This window comes from Cornus florida, unplaced genomic scaffold (genome assembly GCF_030987335.1).
Source record: "Cornus florida cultivar Cherokee Brave unplaced genomic scaffold, ASM3098733v1 CherokeeBrave_3.0.0_Hap2_Chr09, whole genome shotgun sequence".
NCBI lineage: Eukaryota > Viridiplantae > Streptophyta > Magnoliopsida > Cornales > Cornaceae > Cornus > Cornus florida.
Genome location: NW_026775579.1, coordinates 88,129,730 through 88,152,760, shown reverse-complemented (window position 1 = coordinate 88,152,760; position 23,031 = coordinate 88,129,730). Strand labels below are relative to the sequence as shown.

Here is a 23,031-nt window from a genome sequence, read left to right as displayed (position 1 = left end):
CAGAACATACATGAAATTTTAATAAATTTGAAAAGAAATTGTATTGAGAAGTGATTTGTATAGAACTTGCGACTTAATAACACGTAGGAAAGGATCTTGACTCGCGAAAAACATAACTCAATTCATTTGCTTGTAATTATTTGCTTGTAATTATTTTGGATCTAGCGATGATTAACTCATACATTCTTCTTGACCTATTTTACCTTAGACTTTGTTTAGAGGGAAAAAAAAAAATATACTTAAAAGTGAAGGGAAGAAAATAAAATTTTCAAACTTAAAGAATCAATACACCAAGATACATATTTATATATTTTTAATTTAGTCATGTGCGTGTATATATTATGGAGTAATATATATGTTTAAATAAACTATTGAGTCCAATTCGATTTTAATGAGATTTTTTTATTTTTTTTTAATCCTAACAAACTAAAAGAAGAGGGATTCAAAACACCGATACACATGCTCCCAAGTTAAGTCATTTTATCAACTACGCCACCCATTTTAATGGGATCTCAAATTAGAAAGGAAAAAAAAAAAATTAAACCTAAGTTTAACGGTTATCTATTTTTAAAATCCAAATAGGATTAGCAGAACCAAATCGAATCATACCAATTCTATCTATTTTTAAAATCCAAATAGGTTGGATTCGGTTTGAACTTTGAACCGATATACCAATTCTACCTGTTTTTTGTGCAACTCTCGTGTGAATGAAAATTATCCCTAGTCACTAGTGAGTAGTGCGCTTATTCTCTTGCTTATGAATTCAGGGACAAAATTGTCCCTAGACCATATATATATATACACACGGACGTTTGGTGGTTGTAGTTTCGAGTGGACGAGGATGGAGATACTTCAACAGTGGTGGAAGCTTAGGTTTTCGTTCCGGAACGCGACGATCATCGTCTGTTTCTTCAATCTCGTCACTGTGATTCTCTTGCTTCAGGGTTTTCTCTCTGCTTCCTCTAATCGCAAATTATCAACAACTCAATCAAATTCAGGCCAGTCCTCTCTCTCTTCCTTCACTCACATTCTTCCACAAACATAATTATGAATACACTCATATATGTATCACCCACATACTGAATTTGTTAAATGTTTAAACTTTTGTGTTGGTGATGAAATGGGTTATTAACTATGATGTTCATTTTATGATGTTTGGATCTCAATGTCAAATTTTATGAAAAATTCGTTTGGGGTTTTAGGGATTTGTGTTTGATGATGAACAGTTGTTTGGGTTTTGTGTTAGGTAATTGATGTTTGATTCACTTTTCTGTACAATTGTGGCCCTTATAGTTATAATTGATGAGCACTGTTAACTTATTCATTGACAGTGTTTCGAAGAGTGATGATCTTATCAGCTCTATAGACTTAAAAATTGCTTTTACGCAATTTTCCAAGCCTGTTCATGAAGGAAAGATAGATACTCATATAGAAATGCAGATTTTCTGTATTTTCAATCTTCTTTCTGGATTCAAGACTCAACCTTATTTTTACTTGATAATGTGAAGTATGATATTTAGAATAAAAGGGGTCATTGCTTGGTGCAATTGGAAAATCATGGACTGTCAAGCGTGGGTGAGAATGTAGATTTGAGTATTACCTCTGTTAATTTATGTAACATAATACCAAAAAGTTAGATCCGTTTATTTTCCAGTTTTCTGAACAAGGATGCAGTGGGATTTTTGGATTTTCAAAACTTCAAATTGAAATAATTCGTGTTTTGGATGATTTAAGTTTCAACCGTGTTGCAAGTTGAGGAGTTAAACATGTATTCATATCTAGGTTATAAACTTCTGTGGATTTTATGTATGCTTTCATAAAAAATCCACCTTTTGAGCAAAGTTCAGGGTTGCTAGCAGCTGGAGAAAACTTTTGGAACAAGATTAATATGGCCGACTGTAAACACAATATACAAGAGTTGGATTGTGTTTGCTGATTTTAGAGGCACTTTTTGAATGAATGCATCAAATGAACATGAGGAATTGAACTCGGCAAACATAAAGAAACAAAATGATATATGGATTTATGTTTTAAATGTTGTTATTAAAGTTCAAAAAAACACAAATTAGCAATTTGTGACTCATACTTTCCTATTCATGAAATGGCTCAAAAGATAGCATTATTTTACGTGGAACACTTCGTTAGTGTGGCTATTAGTGATATGCTTTTGATTCTGTCCAAATATATTTCCATATATGCAGGGTACATGTAACACTTGATGAACGACGTACATTCTGATTAACTAGAACATTTGTTTTATTTTTTTAAAATGCAGTTCAACTTAGGTATATTAAGGAATCTGAAGAGATACGCCGAGCCATGGAACCCTTACAATTGATAAAAAGAGTAAGTATGGGGGTGGCTTCATAGTTTTATCAACTTAATATGTATCTGCTTGAAATTTTTGTATTGAATAGACATAAGTGATGAAGTGCCACTCGTAGAAGTTTGTCCTGAGCTTGAGTTATATTTTTTGCATTGAGGTTGATTTTGATATCCCTTTTTTGCACATTTCCTTATATATTATATATATATTTAAGTAGTTCAAGCTTATAGTCTGAGATACATCTTGCACCGAAATTGAAATGTTTAATTTATTAGGTGAGGGAAATTGAGCAAGAAGCATACACAGAACCAGAGCTTGTCCAAAGGAAAGACACAAAGGAGACGGCTGCAATTGACGTAATGTCAAGGTTGAACAATATTCGTTCTAATTCAGATGCTGCCAGCCTAAAAGGTGACCAACTTATCCATAACATAAGTTGCTATTGTTGTCTCTCTAAACCAATCGAAACCCAAATTTTGGTTGGATTTGGGCAGTCTATTGAAGCTGGGGTTGGACTGTCATGCCCCAACCCATACTTTGGGATTTCTCATCCCATACTGTACATGACATGACTAAAATCATATTTCACCATTCACTACAATATATATGACTGAAGTAACAATAACTTGTAATAACTCAACTCTAACATAAACCACTACATAGGTCCATAAGGTCATCCACCATAGCAATAACAGAAAGAAAAAAAAAATCAAGTCAACATTACATTATTCCTCACTACATGAGTCTGTCAAACCAATACATATGTAATTCCCCTTGCTTTATGAAAGAGATGCAGTCTTTCATATGGTACTGATTCTATACATTAGACTCCACTCATAGCTCCAATGATGGAGGGAAAATACATGTGTAGTTCCTCATAAATTAATTAAAATTTAACAGGTACCTTAGAAGTTGTGTAGGTACGCCCTTGAAGTAACTTCCATGTTTTTGAAAATAGATATTACGATCCCTGAGCTTGCTGTCCATTCATAACACGTTGTATCACATCATAACTTTTTATAAAATTTGAAATCTGATCAAACATTCCCAAAATAACCTTTTCCATTTGATGTTATGGCGTGTTAATCGAAATTAGCTGCAAATAGTTGGATGGAAAAATTACACAATTGTTTGTATTTTTTATTTAAGCATCATTACCCTGTGTGTTCTGTTAATCGATAGTGCTGAGAGGAGTGGCCTGAATATTAAAGTAACCTTTCAAACTCTTCTTCTAATACTCAACTGTTCAAGCATTTTACCAATACACCAAATATGGCCCCTTTGAGTTATGTTTGTATTTTTCATTTATTGATGAATATATAGCTGCATTCTTTTCAGGGCATAGGACTAGGCTGCTAATTATGTCCTTGAGTTCTCAATCTTTAAGGCATGCCTCGTTGTCCATTTGCAGTGTTAATTTTGAACTTCTATTCTTTTTTCTTTTCTAGGTGAAGTCTTAATAAATGTTGTAGCTCATACTTCTGCTCAGCATTTCTTTAGTATGCACAATTTTGGTAGTTTGATCAAGATATGTTATTAACCCATAAGTTCAAAATTTTAGAGATTGATCTGGATATATCAACGTTTTATTTTTTGTTTTTCTTTTGTTCATTTTTGGTAGTTTGTTCTTTTTCGGTAATGCAATGATGGACTCTTTCTGATATGTTTTGAATTTTCCAGCTTTAGAGGAATGGCGTAAACGGAAGACTGAACGGGCACGACAGCGACAACTGGGTAAAAATGGAACAGTTATTTCACAAGCCTGAAATATTTGTCATGTCCAAATGCATATAAAGTCCCGTTTAAGAACATTGGGTAACTTGTTAAATAACTTCTTAAATAAGTTATGTACATCATGCAACTTTCCTTTGAGAGCTTCTGTAATCCGTAAAGACCAAATCCAACAGCCTTGCGACAACAGAAACTGGGTTTTGCTTTTCTTTTCTCCCACCAGAAGTGAACGATGCACTTGTAAATGTTCAAGAGAGAGATTTGGCCGGAGCGGATTCAGTTTCTTGATTGCACACATGGTGGCATGGTACAACACCATATTTGCAGTCTCAAATAGTTCACGTGTTCTTTTGGTTTTGCATTTGTGTTTTTCTTGTGTCAATGAGCTCTAGGTTCGTGAAACTCATCTTGCTGAGAGACTTGATAACAGGAGAAGAGGCACTGCTTTCCGTCAACCATACTGGCTGATGGAGGCATGTTAATGGTATGCTTAGCAGGAACACTTGGTAATATCTTGAAATTTGCTAAGTTTTTGTGATGGGTGGTGATGAAGAAATAATTTTTTGTAAAGAATTGTAGAGCTATCTACTTCATGCAAGGATAAGAATCTCTGGGTTAGACATTTTGATTAGAGAATCATTATCCAATAACGTAAATGAACTTGAGTTGTAAAACAAAATAATAATAATAATAATAAATTATATATATATATATATATATATTCCATGTGTCGCTCATTTTTATGGTTTTTAGTTGGTACACTTTTGCGGAAGTCTAGCACCCATATTAAAGCTTGTGTGTATGCATACTGTATACCAGGGAAGAGGGGGCACTTGGACCTATATATGATTAGGGCCGAATGTACATGTATCTAATTCTGGATGAGATATTAGTGAGCCGAGCATATCATGTTATTTGGTACTCGACTAATAAAAATTTATCATATAATAAAATTAGTCCCATCGCATAAAACAAAAAAGCGTTTTACAAACTGATTTGTTAAATTTTTTATTAGGTAAGCATACCAATGATAGTAGCATAAGGTCAAGCCTCAACTATACTTGCTCATAATGCTTGAAGTTAACACGATAGGTACAAGAGCTCCCATACTCTCCGTTTTAATCAATGATTTATTTGAACTTTTACTGATATTGAAAGTCAAGTCTCAACTTAGTGGTATTAATAGTATTACTGTTTTTTAAAATATAGCTTTTTTAAAATAAAAATAAAATAATAAAGCTAGTGTATACGCCTTCGGCCGAAACAAGCCCAAACAAAGTTGGGACAACAAAAGCCCACCCTGGTACCAAACAATGCCGTTATTAAAATCTGTAGAAGTTTTGCATGTGATACAAGTGTCATAGACAAGGTAGAAGTGTGTGACTGCTGGGCTGTAATTTTAAAAAGGTACTGTTGAATTTTTGCATGTAATTCAAGTGTCATAGATGATAGAGTAACACTTAAAAGGTACAGGTCCCATATGTCACTATTCACATGTCACTGTGCATATATTTATATATATAAGTACACTTAATATTTATATATGTACACACACACAATGACATTGTTTCTTTCACATGACATTGTCTTTTTCATTAAGGTACATTTTGTTTTGTTTTTTTATTGTCTTTCATATTATATGAGTAAGAATTTTTCATGTAATATGAAAGTTAATGAAAGAAAAAAAAAATTAAAGAGAAAGAACTAAGATGAAAAAGAAGAGAAAGGAAAGTCAACAGAGGTAGGTTTTTATAATTTTTTTGTAAAAAAAAAATAAGTATGTTCTAAATTGTCAACAATTGAAAATTTTGAAATTTTAATGGTCGGGCATACCCTAAATGCTGAGTTATGAACTTACAAGGATAATTGTTTGTTCTGGATTACATACTTTGGTCTCTCAACTGTATATATAGTACTTATTTTATCTTGTATGTGTTTTTTCATAAAATAGAGAGATTAAAAACTCTCACAAAGTGTGTTCACAGTCCGTTCGAGTTCAACGAGTGAGTGTTCACAGTCCAAGTGAAGGTGGGAACCCTTCAACTGAAGGAAGGTGTCGTTAAAGGCACATAGGGTACACAATGCTTGACTTGATATTGGTGTTGTGGGTCCCGTTTGTATGAATTGGATAAATGATGTTGAATATTTAAGTTAAATGAAATACTATTTGTTAATTAACTTGGAAACTTACATGCCTCTTTCAGCTCACACTATTTTCAGGTGATAGATTTCGAAAAGTAAAGTTGGTATTTCTTGAAAATGTTTGTTTTGGCGATTTAGTTGGAATATTGGAATTTATTTAAGTATTAACTAATAAGCCAGAATCATAGTTTGCGGTATCGGACAATGTGCTACTCTCCGGTGATACGGTAATGCGCTACTCTTTTTTTTTTTTTTTAACTCCGGTATGCAATCCGTATTGGCCAGTTTACGTCCGAGTAACCATGATTGGAATATATCAATGAGACTGATGAATAACTGAGTATTCATAAGGTGCCAACTTCTGGCTCCTCTATGATAGAATACTCTATTGCTCTCAGAAAATTAAAACCTGTATGACTCAACAATTTTTTTTTTATCCAAAATTTCAAACACACACACACTCGCAAACACATTCGCTACACCGAACACACACATACCCTCGCCATATATATATTATGTGCGTCCAACGAGCTCAAACACTCAACCTCATCATTTATGACTCATTGATGACACCTACCCGTACAGATGCATCAAAAATAATTTATTAATAAAATCCAAGTTAGATCAAGAATGAGCTTCACTATTTTCCTCATCTTCACTCTCATTACAGGAAGATAGTTGTCAGCAGAACACCAAAGAGGTATAATAATAATAATAATAATAAATTAAAGAAAAACGATCTCTAACAGTACAAGTTTTCCCAATGCATTGCCAATATGAACAGCTTGAACCAAATGCAGAACTAAAAAAATTACAGACTCACAGTACAAAAAGCTAGTAACTTTTTTGGTATTCCATAACCAACTGTTATTGGTTGCTCCATATTCTTAGCCGGGCAATTGCCATAGCAAAGCAGAAAACAAACTCTACAATCTCTTCCCTCCCTAAAAGAATAAAAAACACAAGCATTCATTATTGGCACATTACCCTTCTGATTTATCCAATGACATGAACAGGTCAAAGCATTGCATTGCATTAATCTATCAGCTAATGCACTGATATGTTGTTACCTGTACAAATTTTATCCAAATTCTACTTCATATATACAAGCAGAAATACAAGGGAGGTTCATACAGTCGCGTACAAGTTTGCAAACCTTGTCGAGTCTTTTCCGGCGGACAATCGTCGGTGAAAGAATTTCTTCCTGGAGTGTGGTAAAATATGATGTCCAACAGAGACACGGCAGCAGCTTAAATTTGAGTATGATCTTTCAATTCAAGTCAATATGCTTCCTTTCTCCTCTATCATCTGGGAATCTACATAGCATTGTGAATTGAACATCAGAAAAAAGAAAAACCTGATGCTGGAGTCAGAATTTTCAGAAATAATATGATTAGTTCAAGTGAGGAACAACAATCATTCCTTATCACCAACATCACATCTCAAAATATGATGCATCGCATTGCATTTCAATAAACAGAAATACACAATAATGTCACTAGTATTCAATGCTTCTTACACTTTCTTTTGCTATGCAAACTTGAGCTTTAACCCAAATTGCATCAAATAAAATAATACCAAAATCTTGATTCAAATATAAAGTTTACAGTGTTGCATAGTTGAATTATTGTTTTTGGTTTGAATGAGTTTAACTGCAGTTATGAACTATACTTGGTAGTTTTTTCAGGTAAGGTTGATACTGCTCCTAAGGATTTCCTTTCCTGTTTCAAATGAAATAAATTAGAAAATTTAAAGCTAATGGTTCCAGAAGACTGGGTAATAATTTTCCAAGGGAGTCAAAGCATTGATGAATGGTGTTTGGAGAACTCCTCAATGCTGGCCTACTGAAATTCTACTTTTCTTGAAAATCAGAGATCTTTGGCTGAGAATAGAATCTTATGGAATTCTGGGAATTTTAGTTTCAAATATGTATGGTTTAAATTGGTCTGGACTAATAATAGACCTAGGAATGCTATTAATGCTTGTTTGCTTTTACAATGTGCATTTCCTTCTTTTTTTCAACTTGAAGAGGAGAGGTATTTGTCTTACTTCTATATGTCATCTTTGAATGAGAAGTGAGGATTCCACTGTTCATTTATTCTGGTCTTGTTTTTTCTCTTATGAATATGGGAATGGTTCTTCGTAGCCTGCAAGTGGGAGGGTTTCAATTCTCTTAGGCCTAGTTTGGTACACGAGAATGAAATGGAATGGGAATGGGAATCGGAATGGAACGGTCATTCTCATTCTATTGTTTGGTTGCAAATATGAAATGATGTAGGAATGAAATGATAATCACCATTCTAAGTGGTGGTGGTGGAAGGCGATAGCGATGGAAGTGGTGGAATGCAATGGCAACGGTGATGTTAGAAGGTGGAGGCGGCAATGGAAGGCGGTGGCGGTAGTGGAAGGCGGTGGCAGTGGTGGCAGAGGAAGGCAGTGGCAGTGGTGGTGACGGAAGGCAATGACGGCGGTGGAGGGTGGTGGCAGTGATGATGGCGGAAGGCAGTGGTTGTGGAAGAAGGCGGTGGTCAGGCATTACATTCCTTGAAATGAATTTTCATTCCATCAATTTAGAAGTAGAATGGATTTTCATTCATTGGAATGAATTTTCAGAAGGGTCATTCTCACTTTAAATGTTATACCAAACAAGGGAATGGTTGGAATGGATTGTCCATGACATTCCTGCGTACCAAACTAGGCACTAGATCTTTTCAAGACTTGATTCAATGGTTCATTGTTTTTACTGATTCTTCTCATCTGAAGATGAAATTAACAAGGAGCTTATTAATGTAATTCTGTGGCAGATTTGGAGGGAGAGGAACCTGAGGTTACATGTAGACAAGTGCAGGGATGTGGCAACTATTTGCTAGAGAAACTTGGCATGTCTTCAGTTAAGTCTAAGTTTGGAAGATTTTCATGTAATTTTTGAATGAGTGGTTGGTTTTGGTTGCCTTTCTTTAGGTAAACAATTTCAGTTTTATTTTTGGGTTAATTTAATAAAAAACACTTTAAGAAGCCTTATTTACTATAATGTAAACACTCAAAAATAAACTCATCAAAAAAAACTTTAGGAAAAAATAATTACAAATCTATCAATTTTTACTTTCATGATTACATGGAGACCAAATTACCCTTAAGTACTTTATGTAATTTACTAAACTACCCTTGCTTCTCTTTCCATCTCATCTCTCTAACCATTACCAATCTGAAATTTACTCCTCTTTCTCACCATTTGCAGACCTAAGGCACACTTCCATCCTGAGAGACCCATTTCAGACAAGACCCATTTCTAACCCTCATTTTTCTCTTTATACTCTCTCTCATGAATCTTGAAACAAAGACCCATTTCAGACAAGAATTTTCACATTCTATTTCTCATCTCTCTCTCGCTTTATATGTCTATTATTTGGGTTTCTTCTTCTCTATCTGGGTCTCCGCAAGATCAACTTCGAACCCTTATATCTCAGACCTTTGTTGGCACTACCTACTCTTGCGAAAGAGCACAACACGGAGAAGAAGAATGAGTTGTCAAAAAAGATTCACTACACTCATGTAAAACGTTCACTGTGCTGATGTAAATTTTTACTGAATAATGTAAAATCTTTATTGAATAATGTAAAACTTGCACTTAAGCAAAGTAAAACGGTAATTGCAATAATGTAAAATCTTTACTGAATAATGTAAAACTTTCACTTAAACAAAGTAAAACTTCAATGCACTCAAGTATTGCACGAACATGCTTCCAGTCAAAACAGATTCAGCATATTTATGATAGAAAACATTATGCATCAGGTCATATATATAACAAGAGCTATCAGCCAAAAAAAAAACAGAGCATGATATCATCGTCAAGGTAAGCATCAAGCCTCATCAAATGGGTCTTGTCTAAAATGGGTCATGTCTGAAATGAGAAATAGAGCGAGAGAAGAAGAGACCCAAATAGCAAACAAATAGAGCGAGAAAGAGAGATGAGAAATAGAATGGGAAAATTCTTATCTAAAATGGGTCTTTATTTTAAGATTCTCGAACAGAGAGAAAGAGAAGGTATAGAGAGAGATGAGGGTTCGAAATGGATCTTGTCTACATTGGGTCTCTCAGCACAGAAATGTGCCCTAATTCTGCAAATTGTGAGAAAGAGAAGTAAATTTCAGATCGGCAATCGTTAGAGAGATGAGATGGAAAGAAAAGTAAGGGTAGTTCAGTAAATTCCAGAAAGTACTTAAGGGTAATTTGGTCTCCATGCATTCATAAACAGTAAAAATTGACAGATTTGTAATTACTTTTGCCTAAAGTGTCTGGGTTTATTTTTTAGTGTTTACATTCTAGTAAATAAGGCTTGCTAAAGTGTTTTTTTATTAAATTAACCCTTTTTTTTCCCTAGGGCTATCCCCTCTGTTCTATGTATTATTTTGTATATATCAACAAAATAAACACATTCAAGAAGAAAAAAAATAGAAAATTTAAAGCCTAATATAACTTTTCTGGTTGTAGGGGTCAACTGTAATATGAATATTAAAATGGCCAGAAGAAAGGTTCAGCTCCAAGATGGGCAGTTCCACTTCCTACTAGAGCCAAAGACATTGACAATTATTGCAAAACCCGCCATAACCGAGAACCAAACCACTTCATAAGCTGGCTAAGCCGGTAGAGCAATTGGTCTTATATCAGTAAATAGATACAATTGCATTACATGAAGAAGGGGACTATCCCATACTACTAAGACTAGCCACGGTCCACATAAAACAGAGATTTTGGGAGGATTTATTTCCAATGTGGGACTGGATGTTATCTACTCAGAAATCACCCTGCAATGCTCTTCCCATAAATTCCAAATTATGCATAGTGGGGCTGCACTCAAAACTATCCAACCTATAAAAGCCGCCACTTTTAAGATCCAACTTAAAAACAGCTCCCCCATCAAGTTGGATACCACCCAGTTCACTCCAAACAGAACAAAAGAGAACTTCAAGATCATTTTACAGTGGATTAGATTTGTTTTAGTTAATTAACTACAACAAAATGCCTATTGCAGGCATTATCTCAACAAAAATACAGACTAACCCACTAAGGAAATGTCTACATGCTATCCCAGTATCCGAAAGAACAGCTGCGTAGAAATTACCCTAAAAGAACATTATAGAAATGCAATAACCCATTCACGAAGAGAAGTATGAAATTTCACATCATTCAAATCTCATGAAAAAAGGCAACTATCTGCTTCATCATAGTATCCCTAGATAGACTAGCACTACAAAAGTGTTTCCTGTCTGTCAGTATCTAAAAGAGTGGCTGTGTAAAAACGACACTGAAAAGCTTAACAGACATGCAGTAGCTGAGTCCAACCATCATAAAGACGGTATGAAGTTTCACAACATTCAAATCTCATCAATGACATCTAGTCCCATCAAAATAAGCCTTCTAACAGTCATAGTTATAAGCGCAGCAAGTGGAATAAATTTTTCTAGTGCCCCTTCAACATTAGCTGGAATTGGATATTAGAATAAGCAGAAAGGGTGCCAGAATCAAAACATGGTACACACTCAGAAATATGTACACTAAAAGTAAGCTTTTGTAGAGACAGAGCTAGAATGTAATAAAGATGCTATATTTTCAAAAGATGTCTTCTTTAAACCAGCTATGAATAATGAGAAGTAGCACTATTAAACTGCACATTGTCCGTATAGTTATGAATTTTTAAAATTGAAATAAAACATGTAAAATCATTAAAATAAGTGTATGCACTTATGTCTGAGTCCATAACTTACCATGTCCAATTTTCCTACCATTTTACTCTTAAATGGAAAATAAAAAGAAGATAGTTTCAAAATGAAGGTGTTCCATACTTCTAAAACATGTGCTCCCAAAAAGAGAACAAAAAGTTGGTCCTGGTAACTTTGCTCCCACTTCATATCTCGATGACACATGCCACTCAACTTCCTAACACAAATAATCAATTAAGAAAAGTCTAACAACCAGAACCAACACCCCCCCAACCCCAAGCAAACCCCCCCCTCCCCCCCTCTTTCCTTCTCTCCTCCCTCCCTCTTTCCTTCTCTCCTCCTTTGTGTGTGTGTATATTTGTGTGCAAAATGGTGAGAAATAAAATAATTCATAATTAAAAGCTCACAAATGGGGTACTAAATGTTATCCAGCCATGAAAAAGAAAAAAATGTAGATGTGGAGGGAAGGGGTGACGCAAACACAAGGCATTATCCATTACGATGATGCATCATATGTCAAAAACTTCTTAAATGAGCTAAGAAGGGGAAACACGATATTGCTTATAGCAATCACTATGCCCTATAATATTCTAAACTTTTTCATGCTATGATAGATCATTTAAGTATTACAACCTTTGATGCTGAATGTCTTGTTAGCTGAATAGATATAGTTGAATGAGTAGTCTTTTATTGGATAAAGCAGTACAATTTTTATTAGAAAAAGTCGTGCTTGGTTAAAAAAAGGAAAGGAAAAACTCCATTCATCCAATTATTTGACTACTTGGTTAAAAAGGGAGGGGGAAAAAAAGTGGATAAGTGGCTAATTTGAGACAAGAAAAACAAATACATCAGCTCCTACACATGTTAACTCTAAAGTGTTGCCTCAGCATCAACAAGAACAAATACGTTCTTGATTAAGTCATTATGGATATAGTGACAATTCAATAAGTATCACTACCATCAAACTAAGAAGTGAAGATATCAATGAATGATAGGATCTTGAAACAGAAAGGCGCATATAAATGGTAAAAAATAAAACCTAAGATAATGGCATAAGCTTCAAAAAATTTAACCCTTAAATAATCAAGGTAGAAATATCCCTGAGACATTTCATAAAAATGTAAAATATAAAGGGTCCATGATATGGAAGCTACTGATACGAAACAGGCCCAATAAGTCCACAGGAACTGAAAAACAATTAAAGGGGAAAAAAAACTTCATCTCCAAAGAACGATGAGAGTAAACAGATAGTTTCTAATGGCCAGCACTTATACTGTAGAAAGGAGCATTTGATCTCTGCCTAAAAAATGCTAAAGGTTCTATCTACCACTATAGCTTGGCGAAAAGACAATTAAAGTGTCAGATAGCACACTGAAGAACAAACCTGTCGCAAACAAATAAATAACAGAGTTAACAATGAACTAAAGATACAACAAAGCAAAGGAAGTATTCGCCAAGCTTAATCTTATTCATTCGAAAGATACATAGATAATGCAAGCTAAAAGATACATAGTTGATGCAACCTAAAAGATACATAGATGTTGCAAGCTAAAAGATAAATGATGCTGCGAGCTAAAAGATGCATAGATGATGCAAGCTAAAAGATACATAACTAATGCAAGTTAAACTGCTAATAGATTTGTACCGTTACCAAGAAAGGAAGTAGGGCTTACCTCAGTGCATCATGTCCCAAAGACACTGCACTGCACTACATGCAAAATGCACCAATGCCTTAAAAGATGAGTTAGTTACAGATAGGAAGCTTCCCAGTCCATTCATCAGCCACCCCATAATCAAGACTAACCTCCCTCAAAGGAGGAATATTCTCCATCGCGAACAGCATCAGGTGAGGGAACAAGAAATTGTTGTGATCATAGAGCACAAACTGCACCATAACATTAGGACTTGAACTGTGGCTCATGTAACAAGCAACATTCCTCATCCTCGACACATCCATTGCAAAATCCAGTGGAGGAATAGAGGGATATGCTGGACGGACATAATCAGAAAATATGTTTGATAAATCGCCCCATTCTGCCCACCTCTCAGTAAATCGATTTGGATAGATCAAACTATCACCATTCATTGTAAAAACTTGTGCCTGCTCCCTTGTGAGAACAACTCCAGCATATTCACATATAAAAGCACCAGCTTGAATCAACTCCAATGACCTAACTCCCCAGCCGGTCTCCCTCGACCTAAACACTTCGAATCTATTCTTCACCCCTTTTTGGCTCACACGATTCCGGCAGGTTGGTGGACAACGACAATGGGGCCCGCATTCAAATATCAACGGTTTCCCCCTAATGAGAGTCCCATTATTGTCATAAGCAAACTCACCCCCATTTTTCAATGCACACGAGCAATCATCTATACATCCAGAAACACAATTACATCCATTGACCATGCCCGCGGGATGATATGCGTAAGGAGGGAAAACAGTAGTCACAAGATACTCATAGTACATGGGCTCATGATCATTATCTATATCATTAAACAGAGTAATTGGGATTCTCTCCTTCTTCATCGAAATATCAAAACTAACATAACCCATTGGTCTAGCAGTCAATGGGCTATTTCTAAGATTCATAGCAAACCTGAGGATCACGCTGCCCATTTCAGGTTGATTCTCTATCCTTGAAAGCTTAAACTTGTACACCCCAAAACCAGACTTGCCCACATCAAACCATGTGTCAACGATTTTATATAATCCATCATAAACATAAACCTTACCACTAGCACTCCCCTGATATTTAAACCCACGAATTACCCTCACCTCAATGCCATAATGCATGCTCCGCTCCAATGCAAGGTTTCCACCTTCCAATTTCTGATTGTTGCATTGCCTCGAATGCTTGTCCTGTCCGCCATGGCCCGTATATATGATAACATCCCCACTATCTTCATCATCCTCATACCCACCAGAAACAACTATGCTCGTCGCAATTGGCTCCCCGTTCGAGCTCTGACTCGCCGGCACGTAGTCGATTCCGGCCTGAGCTTGACCATGCATTCCAACAACACACAATTCCATTCGGAAGAAGAACAGATCGCCAATGTAGACCCCCGGGATCGACCCGACAATTCGTTTATCACGATTCAGCCACAACCCACGCTCCTTCAGCACCGCCGCTGACCTCAAATCCGCCCGCGACCGCCTCCCTGCCCCGATACCAAGCCGCTTCTCCTCCTCTGCCATCCAGAATACCCGCAGAGAGTCGTACACCATCCTCGTCCTCCTCACGATGTCACGAAAGTACCTCTGGTCCTCAATTCCAAGATCTGTAACCCTAACCAACTCTGCAGAGCGTTTCTTTCTGGCACTTGGCGTCACGACGATTGTGGAGAGCCGATTCTCCTCTGGCACCGGAACGATAGCCAGAGAATTCGGATCTAACACGTTGCCATCGCCGTACTTCTGCAACTCCTGAGCGAAAGCGGACTGAAAAAGCTCAGTAATTCTGTGATACTCTGAGTAAACATTGCTTTCCTCAGAGGATTGATGTGGGATCCGAGTGAGAGCGTTCAACCCCAAGTCCGGCTCTGAGAATTCTGGCGTGTTCTGTTGAGAATTGAAGGGAAAACTAGGGTTAGGGTTTTGAAAGACTGGTGATTGGTGGAGTTCGCTTTCGTCAAGTGGCTCAAGCTTGGGTTCGATCTTAGGGACGATGGCGGTGGAGGTGGTGGCGGTAGGATTGGCGGAGGAGGAGGAGGCGTGCTCAGAGTTGAGGTTGAGGTCAAGGTCTAGAAATGGGATTAAGCCCATTTTTAGAGAGAGAAACAGACACTTCTAAAGACAGAGATATAGAAACAGAGAAATGGAGGTTTTTGGTTATGGAAGGTTTTGCGGAGAATTTGAAGGACTTGGCATTGGTGGAAGATTTAGGAGAAAAATCTAGAGAGGTGAGAAGTGTGTATGTACAAGTAAGCAAATTCAGTTTAATGTCAGAAGTTATAAAATGATGAAATCAGAACTGGGATGTATGTAATTAGTTAGTTGACGGAATTACCCTTCACTTCAGTTGAGAGTTTAAATCTCAAGGCATTGTAACAGTAACACGGTTACGTCATCACTGACCATGGACCAGCGAGAGAATTAGCTGATTTTCAAATATTATAATTTTTCGTTAGTTGGAAAAAGCATTTATTTATTTATTTATTTTTTATTCTGACACAATTTTAATATTACTAGATCTGGCTTAAAAAAAATGGTCCAAATAGATAAAGTGAAAATTTGTTTAAAATTCTGGATCTCATATATTGTGTCTTAGGCGGAGTTTTCATATTGGTAATATTTGTAAAGCATAAAAAAATAATAATAAAAGAAGAAGTCATAAATTTTGACTTTTGGATGACTTTAATAGTTTATTGTTACCAATACATTTGTCAATGGATGGATTTTGATTCAAATTAGATGCAATCCTTGAGATATAAATTAAGTTTTTATGATTAGTATTCACATATAACTTCGATATTGTTATTATGTATAACTTTTACATGTTATCAAACTATTTTTATTATCATTTTCTCTTCTTCTTTGCTCTCTTTATCTTTTCTTATTCTTGAATATTTTTTTTAACAAAAAGTTAAAAAAAATTATTAATAATAATAATACTAAGGATGTGTTTTCTTTAATTTGTCAATAAAAAAAAAAAAAAAAAAACACTAATTTTCTTTTCCTTTTTCTTTTAGTATTTTATTAGCCTTCAATTTTTTCTCTTTTTATTTTAATAATCACTGTTTGCCAATATATTAATTTCTTGGGCAAAGTACAATCACACCCCTTGAGGTTTGCCAAAAGGACATTCAGAGAAAATTTACCTATTTTTCGGACAAAGACACTCCCTGAAGGTTCAAAATTTAACAAAGACACCCCTTTACATGAAAATTGACCAAATTACCCTTTGACCGTTTAAGAGACTTTTTTAACTTTACAATTTAATAAATTGGACCAATCTACCCTCATGAATAATTTATGCATAGGAAAAGTAAAAAAAAAAAACTATATATTGTTCACTTTTTTTTTTTTTTTTTTTTTGGTTATTTACTTTATAAATGTCCCAACTTCTTAAAAATGTAGACATCTAAAATGATTTTTTGATTCAATACATATATTTCAAATAAATTATATTTTGTTATTACTTCTTTTCTTTTTCTTTTTCTTTTTTTAAATTAAGATGCTTAATTCTTTCATCTAAAAAAATTAAACCAATCTCTTTTCTTTAAAAATAAAAAATATGGTACCAGTATAACTTTATGCATCTTAACTTTATGCACGCTTTCTTTTCTTTTCTGTTTTTTTTCTTCCCCCTTTGTTTTATTATTATTTTTTTCCCTTTTATGTTGAGAAATGTATAATATTTGATATATAATTTAAGATGCATAAAGTTATATTGATACCATATTTTTTCTTTTTAAGGAAAAGAAGTTGGTTTAATTTTTTTAGATGAAAGAATTAAGTATCTTAATTTAAAAAGAAAAAAGAAAAAGAAAAAGAAAAGAAGTAATAACAAAATATAATTTACTTGAAATATATGTATTGGATCAAAAAATCGTTTTAGACGTATACATTTTTAAGAAGTTGGGACATTTATAAAGTAAATAACAAAAAAAAAAACTTCTTTTTTTTAATGCATAAATTGTTCATGAGGGTATATTGGTCTAATTTATTAAATTATAAAGTTAAAAAAGTCTCCTAAACGGTCAAAGAGTAATTTGGTCAATTTTTCATATAAAGGGGTGTCTTTGTCCATTTTTGAACCTTCAGGGAGTGTCTTTGTCCAAAAAACCGGTAAGTTTCCTCTGGAGTGTCCTTTTGCCAAACCTCAAGTGGTGTGACTGTACTTTACCCTAATTTCTTTTACCAAAACAAAAATGAAAGTCACTCAAATCAATAAAATAGCCTCATTGGATTCAAATCGGATTAATTTGAATCTAATTTATTTATAGGTCTAATTATCAATGCTAATTCTTATTTTTCCTTCTAATATTATAAATTTTTAACATAACAATTGGAGAATAATGTAACTTCTTAATTTCTTTTCCCTCTTATTTACTTTTTTTTTTTTTTTCCTTGGGTAAAGCTCTTATTTACTTTGTTCGAGGTTTAGATCACAAAAGTAGGTATGTAAACATTTGGCTCAAGAAAAATAAATAAATAAATAAAGAAATTTTGGTTTCATTTTTTTAATTATTTCAAATGGTTTTGTAAAACTCTATGAAAATAAAAACTACAAAGCACAATTTATAGCATTTTATTCTATTTTTATAAAATAACTTCTGTAAATATATATATATATTTTTTCTGATACATAACTGTAAATATTATTCACTTCATATCGTGATGCCATATCGTGATGCCACAGTATGTCACCATGTCCAGTGATCTACATGTGGACCCCAGGTCTTGTAAACTTGAATCATCTCCCTCATGAATGTCAAAACTTAAACATGCATCATGGTACCTGTGTTCCCATTATTACTTTTATCTTTTTTTTGAAACAAATGCTAATATTAATAAAAGTTAATATCTAGGTCTTATCAAATTAAAATAATTTTGATTATTGATGATATAAAACAATTTAAGTCCCGCTTCTAGTCATTATAATTATAATTATATTATTTTGACAAATAAACATATGTCTAACTATCATGACTCAATTAATAAAGAATAATGGTAATGGTGGGTTGTATTAAAGTCTCTCATTCAACCATATAATTTTTCATTCCCATGCATTATGGCAGCTGTGAAGCTTGTTGATGTGGATCCCATTATTACTTTTATCATTTTCAAAAAATGGTAATAAAATTAATAATGAATTTTGTTAATGGCCGATGCCATCATGGTTTTTAAGTTTGACTTAGAAATAATCAACGACCACTAACCCAATAATGTAGTTTGTCATACTGGGAGAGGGAGTTTTGCAATTGAGTTTATTAAAAAATATATATATACATTTAAAAAAATCATTGATAAATGCATAACTAAACACACTTCTTTTTTTCTTTTTTAAACACACTTTTTTCTTTTTCTTTTTCTTTTTTTTTTACATATTTTTATAAGGAGTGGGTTTTTTACTTTTTAGAGGGATATAATCCTATATTGGATGCTAATGAAAAAAAGACTTAAGTTAAAAGACAAATGAAAAAAAGACTTAAGTTAAAAAGCGTTCGATTCGTTATCAGTATTATCAAAGTGAGACTAAATCCTTATTCTGATGTTCGGAAAAGCCCTTAGGCATCTCTCACATAATTTATTTTTCATAAATTCTCTTATGTTTTATTACCATTTTATGAAAAAAAAAAAAAATGGATAAACAATAAAATTTTATTTTCACAAAAACTGTAAAAGAAAAAGAAAAATATGTGATACACGTGCTTATAAGGACATTTGTGTCATATAAAAAATTACAGTGCTCCCCAATAGAAGAGTGCTGTATTTTCCAATAGAATTTGAAGTCTACAACAATGTTAACAATGTTTGGTCGATTAACTAAGTTCTTCTGAATTATAATTAAAAGAAAATGGTTTTTTTCATTCTTTGGTAGAAAGTCACGGAAAAATTGTTATTTCAAAAAAAAATTATCATGGTTAAAAAATTCACGTTATTTGATGGAAGATACTCTTTTGAAAAATGATATGATTGTTAACTGTCCTCATTAAACCTTTAAAACTACATCCTATCTAAAGTGAAATTTTAATCACTCACTCACTAAAGACACCAACACACCAAGTTATGGCGACTTCTACCAAAATTAATATGTATAACTTGAAATGTGATATTCTAGAATGATTATATATTTTTTTACAGAGATATAATCCTTCTAGTAAAATTATGTTTTTTTTTTAAATAGATACCCATTCAAATTGAGGCACCTGTCCTCTAGGAATCCTCTAAGGATTTCAATTGCCCCCACTGAATAATAAATATTATTATTAAATTCCACTAATTTTTTTTTTTTTTTAAATCATATACCTATGAAATTTTTATGTTGGGATGAAATTATATAAAGAGAAAAAAAAAATCACCTCACACAACTTCTTGGTCTGTGTAATGTCCCGGTTTTTTTTTTCCCCCAATTTTTTTCGAATTTTTCTTTTATTTATTTTTTATGCCTCGTTTTGCTTGTCACACTGAGCTTGGGAGCCGTTTAGGTTAATTTCTTGAACCGAGAGTTTTTAGAAATGTATTTTTATTTAATTTAAGTCAATTGGAAGTGACATGATTATTTTTAGAAATTTTCAAAAGTCGGAATAATTTTCAGGCTCGAAAACCTCTCCCGGTTTTGCCATTTGCATTAAAAGGCATTATAGACATTTCACTCATATATACGTATACATGTATCTATATATTATAGGAGATATTTTGGGAATAAGCATGACATTGTAATAGAAAGAGGGGGTAATGTGGTAAGTTTGCTTAAAATTTGAATCCATCAAAATGTGACACATGACATCTTTTGTGACCATGGAACCAAATTGAAAGTTGACTAACACCCATCTTTTTCCCCTCATTCAACCAACCCCATTCTCTCTCTAAATTTTCTCCTTCTCTCTCTATATCTCTGTAAATCATATATTCCATTGCTTCAAGTTAAGATTTGAGAGGGTTTGGGTGAGTTTTTGAAGAAGGCAAAAAAGGGAAAATGGAAGAGTTTGGAGAGGGCTAACTTTTGACACCTATATTGCAAGAGGTTAGAGGAATTCAGAAATTGTGCATGCTTAGGGTTTGTTTTACGAGGCTTAAGGGAGTTCAAAGTTGGCGTTTTAGGCATCTTCTACTGAGCCTCCGTGGTCACCCCTTCCTTTAATATTTTTTAGGTCACGCCAAGAAGGTGGTCAATGACGTTCCTCCACAAGTATAGTCAAAAGTTGATCAAATCATCTTTTGTAATCTTATGTAATCTTATGTAACAATGCTTACTTTGAAGATGATCATTTTGTAATGGGACCATGATTCAATATTTTTGTAGAAAAACATTGTAACTAAGGTCTCAAAGGGCCTAAATTTGTAATCTTATTCTTTTGGTCATATCATTACTATTTTAAATTGTTCTTTTGTACCGAATGAATGAAATTGAATGGTTAATAATGAAATGCATATCTAGGGGCGTTTATGTCTTTCGTATTGTTAAATGCTGGTAAATCATTTTAGTTTTGTATATATGTCCTATTGGTATTTTGGGATAGATTTTGAGGGGTGTGGATGTATCAATCATCAAAATAGAGGTATATGAACCAAACCGTAGCATTTTGAGAAGAAAAGAAAAATTCAAGGGATTTACGATCGATCGCACCCACATTTTCGATTAATCAATAGAAAGCTAATTTTGAAATTTTTGAATTTTTTTTCTAAGTATGGGACTTACGATCGATCGTAAATATTCACGATCGATCAACAGAGAGCCATATTCGGGGCTGTTATAAATTTTTCTAAATCTAGAATTTACAATCGGTCACACCTAGTTTCGATAGGTCGTCAGAATGCCCATTTTACCTTAGTTAATAACCAAACTTTACTGACTATATCTTCTTCATTTCTAACCCGAATTATATCGTTCTTGAGCTTAAATTGAAGAATTTTGAATCCTCTCTCCATTGGTACCACTATCATTTCATATTTATGACTCAAAATGACCGGTTTACCCTTGTAAACCCTAGAGGTCCGGTGTGAATCTGAAGTTAGTTTCACATTTTCATGAATCGATGTGGTTAGAAACAACTAGTGTGACCTCATTATGACTCTTAACTAAGGTGTATAATGAACATTTTTCTCTCGACAGTCCTTGGGTCGAGTAAGGACCTATGTAACGATTCAGACCTACGGGTTCGAATCGTTGTAGTTCGTCTTTGCAATTCTCCATATATATATATATTAGAGATCACCGACTAGCATGTGTGGCTTACTTGTAGAATAACAGTCATTAGTGTTTTCGAGAAATTTTTGGTTACAACGAATGTATCACGTCATTGATACAACCAACTAATAGAAACACACTATTAAAGTAAATTGATCCCACGATCGTTTAGTAAATTATTAAAAAACTAATTATTTTTGCTTTAACAGTGTGTTTATATTGGTTGGTTGTACCAATGACGTGGTACATCCATTATAGCCAATAATTTGTCAGCGCTTTCACATTATACTTTGACAAGTTGTTAGAATCAAACAAATTTTACAAGATTTTATGAATGGGAAAGCGCCTCTATTTATTATTATTTTTTAATTTTTAATATTTTTAAAAATAGTGTAAAGCACTTTATAATCCACCACTATGTAACACCTATTGTTCTTAGCCTATTTTTACCATGTCCTTAAAATGGTTAGCCCAATAACCACCAAGGTGTGAAGTGTCATTTTCTCCTCCTTGACTTGGTAAAAAGAACAATATATTTGAGAATATATATATATATATATAACATTACTTTATCACTCAAAAGACCGGGCTAATTCATGAGTATATATTCATTTGGTAAATATTCTTTTAAGTTTTTCATTTCTTTTTTCAAATTTACAAAAATAATTTTTGTAAAAAAGTACAAACTCACTAGACTATCAGATTAAGGTAAAAAAATTCAATAAATTGCAAAATATAAATTAAAAATATAGTAAATTTTAATGAATATATTTTTAATATATGGCAAACTCAAGTAACATAATCTATAAATTTTTTATTCAACACAATATAAATTAAAAAATATTCAACATACCTCAACATAAATTTAATTTATAAAATTCAAAATCTCTACAATTTATGAAATTAAATTGAAATTTTTTAATATCTATCGATGGTAATTTCTTTTTCTGGAGAAGTGTTTTACCAAAAAAAAAACTGGAGAAAAAAACATATATGTAAAGTAAGGGAACTTGGAGAAGTAATTATTTTTTTAGTAATGCTGGTTCTCCTATTTAATCATTACCACGAAAGATATCAAATTATGAGTATTGCTATTATGAGATCTCTCTCATAATATATCTTATAAGTTCTTTGTCTTTTTGTTATAATTATGTAATATTTTTGAGACACGAATCTAATAATTTGAAAGAAAATTATAGAAGTATTATATAGTCAAAATTTTGTATCAAAATTCATTTACATTACGGTTTTGTTT

General features: G+C 33.5%; 2 protein-coding genes across 3 annotated transcripts; one reads left to right on the top strand and one right to left on the bottom strand.

Annotated features, from left to right (window-relative positions):
• Positions 1-803: 803 nt before the first annotated feature.
• On the top strand, positions 804-4,655 carry LOC132274937 (uncharacterized). The gene is made up of 4 exons (XM_059776306.1): positions 804-998; positions 2,276-2,346; positions 2,602-2,737; positions 4,007-4,655. The coding sequence occupies exons 1-4, from the start codon at positions 842-844 to the stop codon at positions 4,090-4,092; spliced, it is 450 nt and encodes a 149-aa protein (XP_059632289.1). The 5' UTR covers positions 804-841; the 3' UTR covers positions 4,093-4,655.
• A 2,245-nt stretch (positions 4,656-6,900) lies between these two features.
• On the bottom strand, positions 6,901-15,872 carry LOC132274936 (histone-lysine N-methyltransferase family member SUVH9-like). 2 transcript variants are annotated; one of them, XM_059776305.1, is made up of 3 exons: positions 13,593-15,872; positions 7,356-7,515; positions 6,901-7,143 (listed from the first exon to the last, which is right to left on the bottom strand). In XM_059776305.1, the coding sequence occupies exon 1, from the start codon at positions 15,683-15,685 to the stop codon at positions 13,664-13,666; it is 2,022 nt and encodes a 673-aa protein (XP_059632288.1). In that variant the 5' UTR covers positions 15,686-15,872; the 3' UTR covers positions 6,901-7,143; positions 7,356-7,515; positions 13,593-13,663. The 2 variants fall into 2 exon arrangements, with proteins under 2 accessions (XP_059632288.1, XP_059632287.1); XM_059776304.1 differs by having other exon boundaries at positions 6,901-7,515.
• Between the last annotated feature and the right edge of the window lie 7,159 nt (positions 15,873-23,031).